This window comes from Cucurbita pepo, chromosome LG06 (assembly GCF_002806865.2).
Source record: "Cucurbita pepo subsp. pepo cultivar mu-cu-16 chromosome LG06, ASM280686v2, whole genome shotgun sequence".
Classification (NCBI taxonomy): Eukaryota; Viridiplantae; Streptophyta; class Magnoliopsida; order Cucurbitales; family Cucurbitaceae; genus Cucurbita; species Cucurbita pepo.
This window is the reverse complement of record NC_036643.1, coordinates 1,983,570-1,997,476: the sequence shown is the minus strand read 5'-3', so window position 1 is coordinate 1,997,476 and position 13,907 is coordinate 1,983,570. Positions and strand designations below refer to the sequence as shown.

The window sequence follows — 13,907 nt, the reverse complement described above, 5'->3', positions numbered from 1 at the left end:
CTATTTCTATTGTGACTAGAATCGAGGAATGAGTAGAGATTAATTAATTCAACTGGGAAAGACTTTAACACGGATAACGTTGCTCGAAGACTTCAAGTCCAACTATCAGCTCTCAAACCTGCATTGTGACGAAAATCGATGAATGAGTAGAGATTAGTTAACTCAACTCGGAAAGACTTCAACCTATAGTTCAAAAGGGTCCTAGTCCCCAACTATGACAATGAATAGGGTTCGAAATAAGCTCTTAAAACTGTGACGATGAATTTCCAGTCCCCAACCATCCGCTCATAAAACTGTGACGAGACGATGAATAGGGTCCCATTTTAATTTTTTGATTCCAGTTAAAATCTAGGAAGGACTAGAGATTAGTTAATTCAACTATAAACAAATGCAGAGGCTCGAGATTAATGTCAAAATAGATAAAAAATGAATGAAATTTATTTATTTATTTATTTATTATTATTATTATTATTTTATAGTTCAATGGGAATGATATTTTGTTTAAAATAATTTAAAACTAAATCGTAACCCGACAGTAACTATCGGCTAAACTCCGTAGCTGACGGTTTGTTTTTATGTTCCCTCTCAAATTGTATTAATGGCACTATCCCAACTGCAAGCATCTAATCTTTGCATCCAAACAGGGATCGATCCTCTAATCAATCGTCAAACTCTTAAGTAAGTTTGTTTCGAACTGTTTTAACTATCCAAACACGGAGCATCTAATCTTTGTATTCAAACGGAATCCTCTAATTCAAAACCTTAAGCAAGAAGACCTATAGACTGCTTTTCGCCACAACTCAATGATAAGGACTTGTCGATCTCAATTCCTTCTTTAGAACCCACTTCCCGATCATTGCCTAGTTTCTCTGTTAAGTTCATTCGTTAATCGATTAGGGTTTCTTAAATTCGGTTGAAATTCGACCTGCGAGATCGAGATTTTGCTATATCGAAAAATGAGCAGAGGTTAGTTAATTCAACTATAAACAAATAACAGATAGGTAGAAATTAATGTGAAAATAGATAAAAATGAATGAAAATTATTTATTATTATTTACTATTATTATTATTATTAACTGCTCTATCTGGAGCATCTAATCCTTGTATCCAAACGGAATCTTATAATCAATCGTCAAAACTGAAGTAAGAAGTTCGTCAAAACCTTAAGTAAGAAGTCTTATATAGACTGCTTATCGCTACAACTCAGATCTTCAGACTTGTCGATCTCAATTCCGTATTTAGGAACCCAACGATCATTGCCTAGTTTCTCTGTTCATTTCATTCGCTAAGCGATTAGGTTTCTTAAATTCGATTAGGTTTCTTAAATTCTTACGGTGTTGAAATTCGACCTGCGAGATCGAGATTTTGTCTCCGATGGTGAGTTTCTTGTTTGGAAGTCCGATCGTCGTGTTAGGTGTTGAATTCTCGAGTTTCTCTGTTTTTTTCGTGTAATTTTGGACTGATAAGTGAAATAGAGGAAGTTTTGTGGCGTTGAAACTGGTGGTGTTATATATGCTCTGTTATCCAATTGATTTGCTGTGGTTCGATATTATCAGTCGAAGAAATGTTAGGTTTAGAAGTAATGGCCGGTTATTCTTATGTATGTGGTTATCAATATTTTCTTTTTGCCATTGTGAAGTGATGAAATCATACTTAGTAAATCTTAGCTTTGGATACGTAGACTTTCTTCTTTAAATCTTGGTTTTTAAGTGGTTTGCTTTATGGATTTGATTCTTCTGATGTTTCCATGGTCTGATCTTTGCTTTTCTTGGAGTTCGTTTCAACTTTTTATAGGCATAGATGTAATAATATTTTCTTTCTGATCATCCGATTCATGCTTCCAATTGCTAAACAATTTCATTGCTGTGAAATTGTTAGCGTATTATGTGTTGCAGCTGTCTTGAGTTTTCTTGATCTGAGTGTTCATTGCTCCGTGGAATTATCTATACGAAATGCTTGCAGAACTTTAAGGACTTGATGTTGCATTTCATACCAAGTGCTATGAGTTTTGAACTTCCTCATTCTTCCATCGGATCCAATCATTTCTTTGAATCATTTCTGCATCTGTTAGCATTTCATACAACTGTTTTGCAGGAAGGACAGGACGAGATAGCAATAATTTCTGCATCTGGTGCAATGAAGCCGCATGGATCATCTTTGAACCCGTATGCAACATCCTACATTCCAATCTCCAAGAGAGAGGCTAACAAAGCTTTTATAGCAGAAAGCTCTTCCAGGGAAAATATTGGGGCTAACCTTCCGGGAAATTCTGAACAGAAAATGTGTGGTTTAAATTTGCGCAATGGTAAAAAGGCACCTGATGATGCAGTTGCTTCTGCTGTGAAGAATCACCCTTTTCATGGATCATTGTCAAAAGACAATAGTGAATTCGCTGAAATGGAGACGTTTCATACAGAAGTTAATATGGAACTGGAATTGCTTCAAATCTGTTTCCCTGGACTATCTGAACAGTCCCTTACTGATGTCTATTTTGCAAATAACGCTGACTTGGATGCTGCTATGGACATGCTGAACCAACTTGAGGTTTTCTCTGTCTGCCCTTTTTATCTTAAACTGCTGTTTCACTCGACTGTTGTTACCGTACAAACTTGGTTGACGAACATTGTTTACGCTTGTGATTTGCATTATTAGTATCACGTATGATGATCTTATGCATGTTGTGAATGGTATCTATGTTTAACTAACTCTTTTGTTGGTTTAATTTGATATTTAGGACAAACATCCATCTGATTTTGAATACGACCCTGAAAGTCTCCCGGACTCTTTGGACATCGGTGATATCTCGGAATCCGGGTTTGCAGCTGCTGATCAACTTTCTTCCAGAATGAAGAATGTAGCCAGTGGCGCAAGTACTTCAACCAGATTCTAGGAGTGTCTGTTGGTTTTGAGAAGTGGTTTTCTGTTTCCTTTCCTGGTTTTCCTTATAGATTACTTTAGGATAAGGGATCCTCTCTGGTTATAGGATTGTATAGTGTTCCGAGTTCCTTGTACTTACATGAACTCGTTATCAACGTTATCGGTGTCTTCGGTTTGACCGATCAAAAAGATCGAAATAGGCCAAGCTTTGCTTATTGATATTCCCTTCTTCACCTCTTTTGTGTTGTAGGGTGGTACCTACAGCTTCTTATCTCGACTATTTTCATTCATAGATGTAGATATTGTTCTCTTCTGGGCTTCCCCTCGAAGTTCTAAAAGAAGTTTCCATACGTTTGTAAGGAATGTTCACACTTTTGTAAGGAATGTTTTGTTCCCTATCCAACAACGAGTGATCTCACAATCTATCCTCCTTAGGAGCCTAGTGACGGGAGCCTAGTGTCGTCACTGGGGTATTGTCCGAACTTGCTTTGATATCATTTGTTATCATTTGTAACCGCTTAAGCCTACCGCTAGTAGATATTCTCCTTTGGAGAATAAGACATTTTTAAATTTTAAGAATCTATCAAAGGGATTATATCAAACATTTCAGTTATGTATAAGACTTTTAAGGTTAAACTTAACTAAGAGAAGAACGGAATCAAGAGCGGAGTGAAACTTAAAAACTTAAAACCACAAACTACAAATGATATCGGGACTACAAATGATATCGGGATGTCGGAGTTATTAAATTAGAACCAAAAACTTAAAATATAATTATATATTAACTTTTACGACAATTAATTGGAAAGATGAGAAGCGTAACCCTAACCCTATTATGGAAGGGGATAAAATAATTAAGAAAAGAAAAAAAAAAAAAACAATAAATAATCTAAACGAGAATTTGAAATTCACCGCGAGTTTCGGTTATAAAATCCCAACACTCAGCAAACGCGGTATCCATATAGATCTCCACCTACGTGCATCACAACGATATCGACCCATCAGTTCTTTCTCCATTGTGTACGAATTCTGGATCGTATACATTTTTTTTTTTTCTTTTCTTTTTCATAATTCGAAGTTTCTCAGTCCAATTTCATTGAAAAAACATCGGATCCAGAATCTTGACTTCGTGTTTCCGATCCGCAGAGGAGGATCGATCAAAAAAATTGTCTGCGTTTTGTAATTTCAAGATTTGGCGTATGGTTTATGAGCCAAGAGAGGTTCGGGTTCGAGTTGAAGATCATTTAGAAGATCTGGGTATTTCTAGGGATTTTGAGCGATTGGATCTGATTTTTGTTGGAATCGATCGAGAATGGGAGTAGATTATTACAACATATTGAAGGTGAACAGGAACGCCAATGACGACGATCTCAAGAAGGCGTATAGAAGGCTGGCCATGAAATGGCACCCTGATAAAAACCCAAACAGCAAGAAAGAAGCTGAAACCAAGTTCAAGCAGATCTCCGAGGCCTATGAGGCAAGATTTTGCATCTCTTGTTTATTAAATCCCTAAAATGGTTTAATCTTCTTCTTCTTTAGTTTATATTATTCTTTAGGAAAATTTTGTGCCGTGAGAATGGGAATGAATTAGGGCTTACATTTTCTTGCTGAAAGAATCTATAGAACTTAGCTTAGATGGCCAACAAACATGGTTGGAAATTTGTGAGGATGAACTTTTTAATGATTTTCTTAAGGTTGGTTTTGTTTTAGGCGGATTAGAGTTGTCTCTTTTCCATTTTCAAACTCTCCAACGCTCCAAATCAGAATTTATGATGCTTTGTGGTTCTGTGTTATTCTGTCTTGAGATTGAAATCAGACTTTTGCCAGATGATTATTTATTTCTGATTCATTTTTTGCCAATGACTAGAAACGAATGTCCAAACTGTTTGTATAATCAGATAAGTTTTATAAAACAGGTGTTGAGTGACCCCCAGAAGAAGGCTATTTATGATCAATATGGTGAAGAAGGGTTGAAAGATATACCACCACCAAGCAGTGGAAGCTTCCCATTTGGAAATGGTAGCGGTGGCGGGTCGAGCGGGTTTAATCCGAGGAATGCAGAGGACATTTTTGCAGAATTTTTTGGGAGCAGCCCTTTTGGGTTTGGTTCATCAGGACCAGGGAAGTCCATGAGGTACCAATCAGAGGGAGGAGTTTTTGGGGGATTTGGTGGAAGTGAAAACCTCTTCAGAACATATAGTGAAAATGTTACCCCAAAGAAACCTCCACCGGTTGAGAGCAAATTGCCCTGCACTCTTGAGGAGCTGTACTCTGGATCAACAAGGAAAATGAAGATTTCAAGAACCGTAGTTGATGCAAACGGGTATGCAATTTTCTTCCCATTTTACCTTCTTGCTTCATTCTTTTGGTTTCGTTTATGTGATATCCCACTTCCATTATAGTTCTTTACAAAGGTGTGGATACCTATTCCTAGCAAATACATTTTAAAAACCTTTTGAGAAAGCTCAAAGGGAAAATCTCAAAGAGGACAATATCCACTAGAAGTGGGCTTGGAATCTTTACAAATGGTATTAGAGCCCGACACGGGCGGTGTGGCCCGAAGGGGTGGATTGTGAAATCCCACACCGATTGGAGAGAGGAACGACATTGATTATAGAGGGGAACGAGTGCCAGCGAGGACGCTAGACCACGAAGGGGGCGGATTGTGAGATCCCACCTCGATTGGAGATTGGATAGGAGGAAGAAGCATTCTTTGTAAGAGTAGGAGGAAGAAGCATTCTTTGTAAGAGTGGAAACTTTTCTCTAGCAAACTCATTTTAAAGACCTTAGGGGAAGTCTGAGAGGAAAAGCCCAAAGAGAATAGTATCGGTGGTGAACTTGAGCGGTTACAATTTAATTGGTTTAAAAATACAGTAATTACTACCGAAGAACTTCCTATTACGAAAACAATCGTACCATTTTCTGTTGTCTGGAAGGATGTGATTTTTAACAGTAATTGTAGAGGATGAAAATGTTGGTTTATTTTCCAAAACATTGTTTCCCTTGTGAGGTTTTCAGATGTAGTCGTAGTAGTTACAGATTTACACTTTTGGGGTAAAAAGGAGAAGGTTTAAATTATCAGCATGACTTCTTATAAATTCTGGAACTGGAGTGTCAATTTTCTGATATCTTTAAATTTTCCATAGCTTGTTCTTCTGTAATGAACTCTGTTCCATCTTGTGTATCAAAATGTTACAGACGACGGGTCCCCGAGACGGAGATATTGACCATCGACGTGAAGCCTGGCTGGAAGAAGGGAACCAAAATCACCTTCCCAGATAAAGGCAATGAACAACCAAACCAGCTGCCTGCAGATCTAGTGTTTGTTATTGATGAGAAGCCCCATGATGTTTTCAAACGAGATGGTAATGATATCATTATGAACCATAAGGTGACACTCGCAGAGGCATTGGGTGGAACCACTGTAAATCTTACCACACTCGATGGTCGTAACCTGTCAATACCCGTAATAGACATCGTTAGCCCGGGCTACGAGCTTGCAATCACCAGAGAGGGAATGCCAATTGTAAGAGAGCCAGGTAACCGGGGCGATTTGAAGATCAAATTCGAGGTAAAGTTCCCAACGAGATTAACCCACGAGCAACGAGCAGGACTCAAACGTGCTTTGGGAGGCTGATGAAGGAGAGAGCATTGGTGATGTTTAATCAACCAAAGGCGAAAACCAACGGCAAAGGATTGTTGAGACAGTATGCCCTCACAAATTTAGATGTCCACTCTTGTAACTTACCCATATGTGTAAGCTGTAACCCTCTGTCAACAATTTCCCTATCGTTCTTTCATTTGTACAAAGAAAAAAAACATTTTTCTTTTAAAGATTACAAAAACATTTTGATGCATTTCAAGCAAATACTTCAAATAATATGAATATCCAATGAATAAAAGTACTTCAAAGATCTGTCTTAGACTGTAGTAAATATGTATGAACCCAGAGATTCAGTATCCATGTGTGTTCTTCCTTCAATAACCTATAAAGGTCGAACTAAAAGGCCTCGGGATCGACCCGAAAGCTTACAAAAAGAGGAGAAGAAGTGAGAAATTCTAAGATTACAACAGAAGTAATAAGACAAAAGCTAAAAAGGGAAAAGGAGACGAAAAGAGAGAAGGAACAAAGAATTTAACTTTACATAAAAACAAAGGAAAAATTCAAAACCCTCTATTATTTGAAGGGTTGGAAGGAGCTGATCGCCCAAAAGCCCCATAAAACTGACCACTACTACTATGACTACCACCTAAATTTCCTGTAGGCTGTATATTGTTGCTGTTGTTGTGGCCTTGCTGAGGACCCCACCACGTCCCTTGTTGACTCACACTTAAGGGCGCTGGGGCCCCTACAGGCGGCTGCTGCTGCTGCTGCTGGTTCACCATGTAGTGAGCCCTCAGCGTCGGCTGATGGAACCCACGCACAGGCAGCTGCTGTGAGGCTGCTGCTTGTGGTTGCCACTCCGGGATGTCGTCGTCGTCATCGTTCCATGGCTGTAAAGCTACTGAACTTAAGCTCCTTTCTCCCCAGTTTCCAGTGGAGGGGCTGTTAGATAGGTTTTGCCCATATTTTTGCACAAGCTCTCGCATTTGCTCTACAGGGCGAGACCCAGATTGGGAAGAAGCTGGGCGGAATGAGGGATGCCTCGGCAGCCCTCGGGTGGTACTGGGGGTGTTAGTCTGGGAAGAAAACACAGGAGGGTTTGCAGAACCAGAGAAATTAAACTCAGGAAGATCATCATCATCCCGAGCAGTTGAAGGACCGAACCCGGGAGGAACGTCGTCATCACCATCTGCATCATCCTCCTCAGGCGGAGGACGAGCACCGGCAGCAGAAAAATAACCATGAGGAATAGTCTGTTTAGGGGAAATATTATTAGCTTTCAAGTTCGATGTCTCCTGCTGTCTTCTAGAACTAAAATGTTGCTTTTTTGAACTGCGTTTGTGGTGTGACGTTGAGTTTGGGGACATAGACGTTAATTGAGTTTTTCTCCATACAACAACGCCTATTAGGCCATTTTCAATTGCATTAAGTGCCTCATTATTTTCCCTTAGAAGGATCCTGCAAATCATATCAAGAATTCTTCCATGTGGGGGGCAAAAGTAAAACTCAACCCCCGAACCAGGCTCCGCTATACCAACTCGCTCATCCGCAACATACGACTCAGCAACCTGCAACATTTTAACTTTCAACTATAAAAACTGCAGCAGAATCGCAGAAGCTTTCTGGAAAAGACATTTAAAGGGATAACCAAATCTATTACCTCTTGGAGATTCGCTCGTTCACTTTCGGGACGACCCTCCTTCAAATCCAAATGAAGAACCTGCAAGAAAAATTGAAATCAATAACTCCAATAAAACCCAGAAACGAAGAACAGAACCAACAGCAATAATGTTATTATGATACCCAAAATGTGTTATTGCACATACGACCCTCCTAATTCCTCTGTTTTGAAAGCAAATTTTAATGAAATAGCGAACAGAAAGTGAAAGACACGTCCGATTGATAACTAAATCGTATTGGAATTGCAATGTCTTAATTTTTTCACTCACTAACATTGTTGAGCAAATTTTAGTTGATTTTCACAATTTTAATGAAAACAAATGCTATACGATGTTTGAACGGTTGACATCGCATAGTTTTTAAAATTTTCATGAAAGATTATCCGAGAGGCAATATGCTTGCGCACAAAAACAATAACAAATTTGAGGTAAAACGAATGGAGTTGTTATTTTTGTATACAATCAATCATCCGGCGAAAGAGTAAAAAACCTATTGTTATGACGAGCATGGATGCCAGAAGGTTTAAATGGAAAACACTGAAGAAAATTTTAAAGATTATTATTATTTGATCTTTCATCTTTTGTTGTTTTGGTTCTTTTCTGTCACCGGGGGGAGTGGATTTCAAGTGCATTTCATTTTCCGTACAACAAAAATAATAAACTATAGATACCATAACGGCACGACTCCGAGATAATGGAAGCTCTTGAAGGAACTTCTCAAACGCATCCAATCTTACTCTCCCTTTGATCTCAAGAATGCCAGGCCAATCTTTCGCTGAAGTCCTTTCACCACTGCGCCAAAGCAAAACCATTTTTTAAAAAACGCATCAAGAACATCATGAACAGAATTCAACATTCATGAGCAGAAAACTCATGAGATAGCTTTTAGAATTCAGTAAAAATCAACACCAAATAATAAGCCTCAGTCATGGAAACCAACCAGAACACACCAGATCCTCATTTACTGAAACAACTATTATCTATCTAACATTCAAAGCAGTGCTCCAACTTGGCAAACATTTCACTAAATCAAAAGGATCCGCTAAGATATCAATGGTCGCATGAGGAGGCCCAAAATGCAAAAACATGGAAAGCCTATGGATTCATGCTAATGCTGGGCTGCCGATTGATCAATGTAAGGAGGAGACGTGCAATAAATTTCGAGTAACATCATAAAATTCAACAGAAAGATGTGATTACTTACCTTATGTAGGTACCCACAACTGGAGTCATTGTCGAAATATTATACTGGAGAATGCCATCCCATAGATGTTCCAACTTAAGTGTGCTAGACAGGGATTCAGTCCCAGATTTTGCAGTACTATCACTAGTAGATTTTGCACCGTCATTCCTATCAGATGTTTCAGAACCAGCTTGATTGTCATTAGAATCCATATCTGCTTTACTATGCTTAGATTTCAAATCCACTTGAACGGCAGAAGATGAGCCAATATCTGCTTTTGTATTAGATTCCTCATTGTTCTTATTTTTGTCTATACTGACATCTGTTGCACCTTTCGTAGAATGAGCTGCAGCCTTCGACCGAGAGCTAGGCTCTGGCTCACCCTTCTCCAAAATAGGTGACAATTTTCCAGCATCTTCAGCTAAAATATCAAAGGGTGGCTCTGTATCAAGGGACTCCATGAACTCATCTAGGGAGACGATTGGAGGCAGTGACTCTGTATCCTTAAGTCCGTCATCAACCATTAGTCCTTGCATCAAATCAGTCCCTTCATTTGATGGAATTGTGAAAGTGTAATTATCCTTGTCAGATGCACCATTTTTCTGACCAGGAATATTCTGTTCATCCTTAATTGCTTCAGATTCATCAGAAGACCCACCGTCGGTCTCATCCTTATTTCGTTGACTCTGAGAAAATGCAGAAGCCCCAGATGAAACATCTGCAGAGGCATTATCGTACTGTTCAACTTCTACTTGGAACTCACCTTTATGAGTCTTCTTTACCAAACGCCTTATATCAACTTCAGAATCGGGTAAAACTACCATTTGTGCAAGTTCTTCAGCTTTCGCCATTCTCCACTCGGTAAGCTCCTTTGATGCAAGCTCCTCAGCAGTCATCGAGCATAATCTTTCGGGGGTAATTTCCCCACTCATAACCCTTTCCCTCAATTCGGGATTGTTTCTGTCTTTCAGGTTGAACAAAAGGGACCTTCCTTTTTCCTTGTACTTTTTATTAACACCACCAAATAATTTAAATAGTTCTTCTTCAATTTTAAGTGCCAAAGCCTCCGGCGTCTGAACTGGTTTTTCTCCCTGGTTTTTATTTGCTACGCCAACGTCCATCTTCTGAAGTTCATCAGTTCGCATTTCCTTTTTATCGGTTACCCCTAAATCAGCCTCCAGTACCCAAGAGAGACCATTTTCTTGCAAAAGATCATCTTTAATAAAAAAGTTATCCCCAAAAGAAATGTCTTCATACGACAAAACATTATTCTGTTGAAACACCCGTCCATCATATCTCAACGGCTCTAACTCACTAACATTTACACATAGAGAACTCTTATCTAACATCTTTCCTACATTGTCTTCAAGACCAACAGAATCTAAGTTTTCAGAGAACAGTTTCTTGGAGTCATCAGATACATGACCAATAGCTGGACCAGAAAATACAGAATTTTCCTGCTCCGGAACTGCAGACTTTTCAGCCTCAGTTAAAGAACTTTTTTCGTCATTAGGTAACTTATCTTGCTGCTGTGTAACCAAGGCTAATGCGGCAGTCAAGGACTCCCTCATCTTTGATCTCACAGATCCTGTTGGCTCATTTTGAATTTTGGAAGTTGGAGCCAACGGAGCACTCTGGCCTTTGGAAGCAGTGGGACGTTGATGTCGAACTTTAGTTGGATGTGATTCCATTTGCTGTACCTTTCTCTTAATACCAGCAGGGGAATGCATTGATACAGGAGCTGGGGCATTGTTTGGTATTTGTAAAGGAGGCCTTCTGGCTATTCCAGAAGTTTGTTGCAACCATGGACGATGTTCCATAGATGCAACTCGCTTATTGTGCAATGGAGACTGCTGTGAGAGAGGATTAAAAGGCTCAATCGATGCCTTGCGCTTCATAGGAAGTGACAGCACCCCTTCTGCAGTTCTCAGCATGCTTCCAGTACCTCCAAATGGATTGCCAGGTAATTGAAATTGTTGCTGTCCAAAATTTCCAGCTTTAACATCAATATGTCCGGTTTGCATGCATGATACCATTCCACTCTGAGATAGAGATCCACCAGCTATTGATCCCATTAGTTCCATTTGCCTATTAGGTACTAAATATTGATGCAATGAAGACTCATTGGAAGAAACTACAACCCCTCGTTGAGCTTCTGAAAGTGAAGATTCCATTTTGTTTGCTATAGGGTCCAACTGACTACTTTGCATTCCTGGTATTGAATTCTTCAGAAAAAAGATAGTTGACCAGGCTACAGCAGCAGCAGCATCACACACAACAAATTTGAACTAGTTACGCAAACATCAAATATTGTCGATGTGCTGTGCTTTATCACCTTAAGGGAAAAAAAACTCTAGCATCTGCATTTAGAACAAAAATACATCTATCAGAATCAAAATAATATCAAGAACTGCAGAATTGTATCAGGAATAACGGTACTCCAATAACTTCTTTCAGAAACGGGATTGTGGTTTATTGAATCTATAATTCTGCACACTGATAATTTCCAAACCAACAGTTTATCAAACTCCATTTTCCAAAACAAAGTCGGGGCATGCGACTCTGACAATATAGCCTCAAGGCATGACATTAAGGCCATGAGATTGATGATACTGCCTCAGGCACCACTCACGACAACCTCAGAGGCTACTGTTATAAAATAATAAGCATGAGTTTAATACGGAAGGAGAACGATCAAATCAGCTTGATAGATCCTATAAGAACAAAAGAAATCATATAGATCTTACTACTTTCAAAAGAAGACTACTACTCCATCCATTAAGACCCCAAATAGACTAAAATTATATGTTGGATCGATAAAACATCACAAAACGTTTATGTCACAACAGGGTTTCAGTTTCAGTACATATATAATCCAGGTATGTAATATTTTCTTTTTCTTTTAAAACTATGTAACAAGACCGAACGAGTTCCCACACAACCGAACGAATACGTGCACGGATATCTAGGGAAGTAATGAACCTTACAGAATAAAAATTTATAGATCAATTCTACCTCGCATAAACCCCAAGTATAGCCTTAAAAAAAATTATCCGTCACAACCAAATCCCAAAAACTCGATTTCAAAACAAAAATCCACAAAGAAAAAAATTAGCCGAAGAACCAAGACCTAATTCACTCCAAGTAAAAGAAAAAAGGCAGCAAGAGGACGCAAATCCATAAAACTCAAGAACCCCAGAATCATCACAACAAAATCAAAACAATCCAGAAACAACCGAGCCAAAAGCATGCCAACATCCAAAACCTAAAACCCTAACCGAAAACCTCCCCATAATCCAGATCAAACAAAAAGAAAAAAAAAAACTATTCAAAAAAGCAAGAAGCGAACATACATACACAAATCATCCGATGCAGCACGAACCGCAGAAACCGTAAACGGCGCGACGAACGCAGTAGCAGTGAAAGGTCACCAGATAGAAAGAAAAAAAATCCAGAGAGGAGTGACGATGAAGACGATGAGCTAAGAAGAGTTGAGAGAGGAACGGAAACGGAATCGAGAGAGAGAGATCTGGAAGGGTCGAAACTTTTGCGGGAAGAAAAAGGGAGGGGATTCAAGATACAAACCCTAGGGGATTTCAATCCATTACAGTGAGTGAAAAAATCCAATTTATATGTCCGCTGCATCGTCTTCACCGCCACGTGTCAGCCACATCCAAAGCCGCTGTCTTAAAATGGATTCACACGTGTCGCAGATTACGTGTCAGTTTCTGTTCTTGCAAAATTGCCCCACTATGATAATGACATTTTTTGGAGAGAAATTTTTATTTGACAAAATATAATGATTGGAAATTTGGCCAATTTTTTCAATTAATTTTAACCAACAAAATAAACCAATTTCTAAAAACCCAATAAAAATTGAATAATTTGATGAAATTAAAATTTTGGAGTAAAAATTAAGAAAATACTTCTAGATTTCTAGCTATTATAATAAATTATATCAAATTTTCAATAAAACTACTAATATTTAAATATATATATATATAATCTTTATTAAATCAATTTAAGCTTCTAAATAAATAAACTTATAAGATTATGGATTGAAAAATTTTAAATTTTGATTTAATAACAATTTTTCAATAAAACTACTAATATTTAAATAATATATATATATATATATATATATATATATAATCGTTATTATATCAATTTAAGCTCCTATATAAATAAACTTATAAGATTAGGAAAAATTTTAAATTTTGATTTAATAATTTATTACCGTTTTTCTTTAATATTATCCTTTTCTTTATTTATTACAGTTTTTCTTTAATATTATCCTTTTTCTTTATTTATTACAGTTTTTCTTTAATATTATCCTTTTTATTATCCTTTTACTTAGATTATTTCTCGTGTTTTAATTTCATTCCTACGATTCTCATTTTTTCAATCTTGTATCTAATATAGATCTTAATGGAGTCAAACTGCTTACAAATCAATTGATCTATTAAACTTTTAACTTTGTGTTCGATAGGACAATAATTTAAAAAATTGAATTAACTCGGTCAAGACATGACACAAAACATATAATTTAAGAAACGGGTTGAAC

The 13,907-nt window shown here is 37.9% G+C and overlaps 3 protein-coding genes across 4 annotated transcripts; 2 read left to right on the top strand and 1 right to left on the bottom strand.

Annotated features, from left to right (window-relative positions):
• The first annotated feature begins 1,153 nt into the window (after nucleotides 1-1,153).
• Nucleotides 1,154-3,298, top strand: LOC111797555 (polyadenylate-binding protein-interacting protein 5-like). Its single transcript, XM_023680598.1, has 3 exons — nucleotides 1,154-1,377; nucleotides 2,095-2,544; nucleotides 2,735-3,298. Exons 1-3 carry the CDS (start codon nucleotides 1,375-1,377, stop codon nucleotides 2,888-2,890), a joined length of 609 nt encoding a protein of 202 aa, XP_023536366.1. The 5' UTR covers nucleotides 1,154-1,374; the 3' UTR covers nucleotides 2,891-3,298.
• A 512-nt stretch (nucleotides 3,299-3,810) lies between these two features.
• LOC111796984 (dnaJ homolog subfamily B member 4-like) lies at nucleotides 3,811-6,735 on the top strand. The gene is made up of 3 exons (XM_023679825.1): nucleotides 3,811-4,354; nucleotides 4,794-5,200; nucleotides 6,076-6,735. The coding sequence occupies exons 1-3, from the start codon at nucleotides 4,190-4,192 to the stop codon at nucleotides 6,512-6,514; spliced, it is 1,011 nt and encodes a 336-aa protein (XP_023535593.1). The 5' UTR covers nucleotides 3,811-4,189; the 3' UTR covers nucleotides 6,515-6,735.
• A 95-nt stretch (nucleotides 6,736-6,830) lies between these two features.
• On the bottom strand, nucleotides 6,831-12,928 carry LOC111796983 (death-inducer obliterator 1-like). Of its 2 annotated transcripts, none has more exons than XM_023679823.1 (5): nucleotides 12,697-12,928; nucleotides 9,365-11,703; nucleotides 8,832-8,952; nucleotides 8,142-8,201; nucleotides 6,831-8,049 (listed from the first exon to the last, which is right to left on the bottom strand). In XM_023679823.1, exons 2-5 carry the CDS (start codon nucleotides 11,551-11,553, stop codon nucleotides 7,042-7,044), a joined length of 3,378 nt encoding a protein of 1,125 aa, XP_023535591.1. In that variant the 5' UTR covers nucleotides 11,554-11,703; nucleotides 12,697-12,928; the 3' UTR covers nucleotides 6,831-7,041. The 2 variants fall into 2 exon arrangements, with proteins under 2 accessions (XP_023535591.1, XP_023535592.1); XM_023679824.1 differs by having other exon boundaries at nucleotides 12,701-12,928.
• Between the last annotated feature and the right edge of the window lie 979 nt (nucleotides 12,929-13,907).

Coding starts and splice junctions, on each gene's coding strand:
- LOC111797555 (XM_023680598.1), top strand. Junction 2,545..2,734: donor ACATGCTGAACCAACTTGAG/GTTTTCTCTGTC, acceptor TTTGATATTTAG/GACAAACATCCATCTGATTT.
- LOC111796984 (XM_023679825.1), top strand. CDS start 4,190: ATGGGAGTAGATTATTACAACATATTGAAGGTGAACAGGAACGCCAAT. Junction 4,355..4,793: donor AGATCTCCGAGGCCTATGAG/GCAAGATTTTGC, acceptor TTTATAAAACAG/GTGTTGAGTGACCCCCAGAA. Junction 5,201..6,075: donor ACCGTAGTTGATGCAAACGG/GTATGCAATTTT, acceptor AAAATGTTACAG/ACGACGGGTCCCCGAGACGG.
- LOC111796983 (XM_023679823.1), bottom strand. CDS start 11,553: ATGCAAAGTAGTCAGTTGGACCCTATAGCAAACAAAATGGAATCTTCA. Junction 8,953..9,364: donor GTTGTGGGTACCTACATAAG/GTAAGTAATCAC, acceptor GCTTTGGCGCAG/TGGTGAAAGGACTTCAGCGA. Junction 8,202..8,831: donor CTCGGAGTCGTGCCGTTATG/GTATCTATAGTT, acceptor TTTTTCTTGCAG/GTTCTTCATTTGGATTTGAA.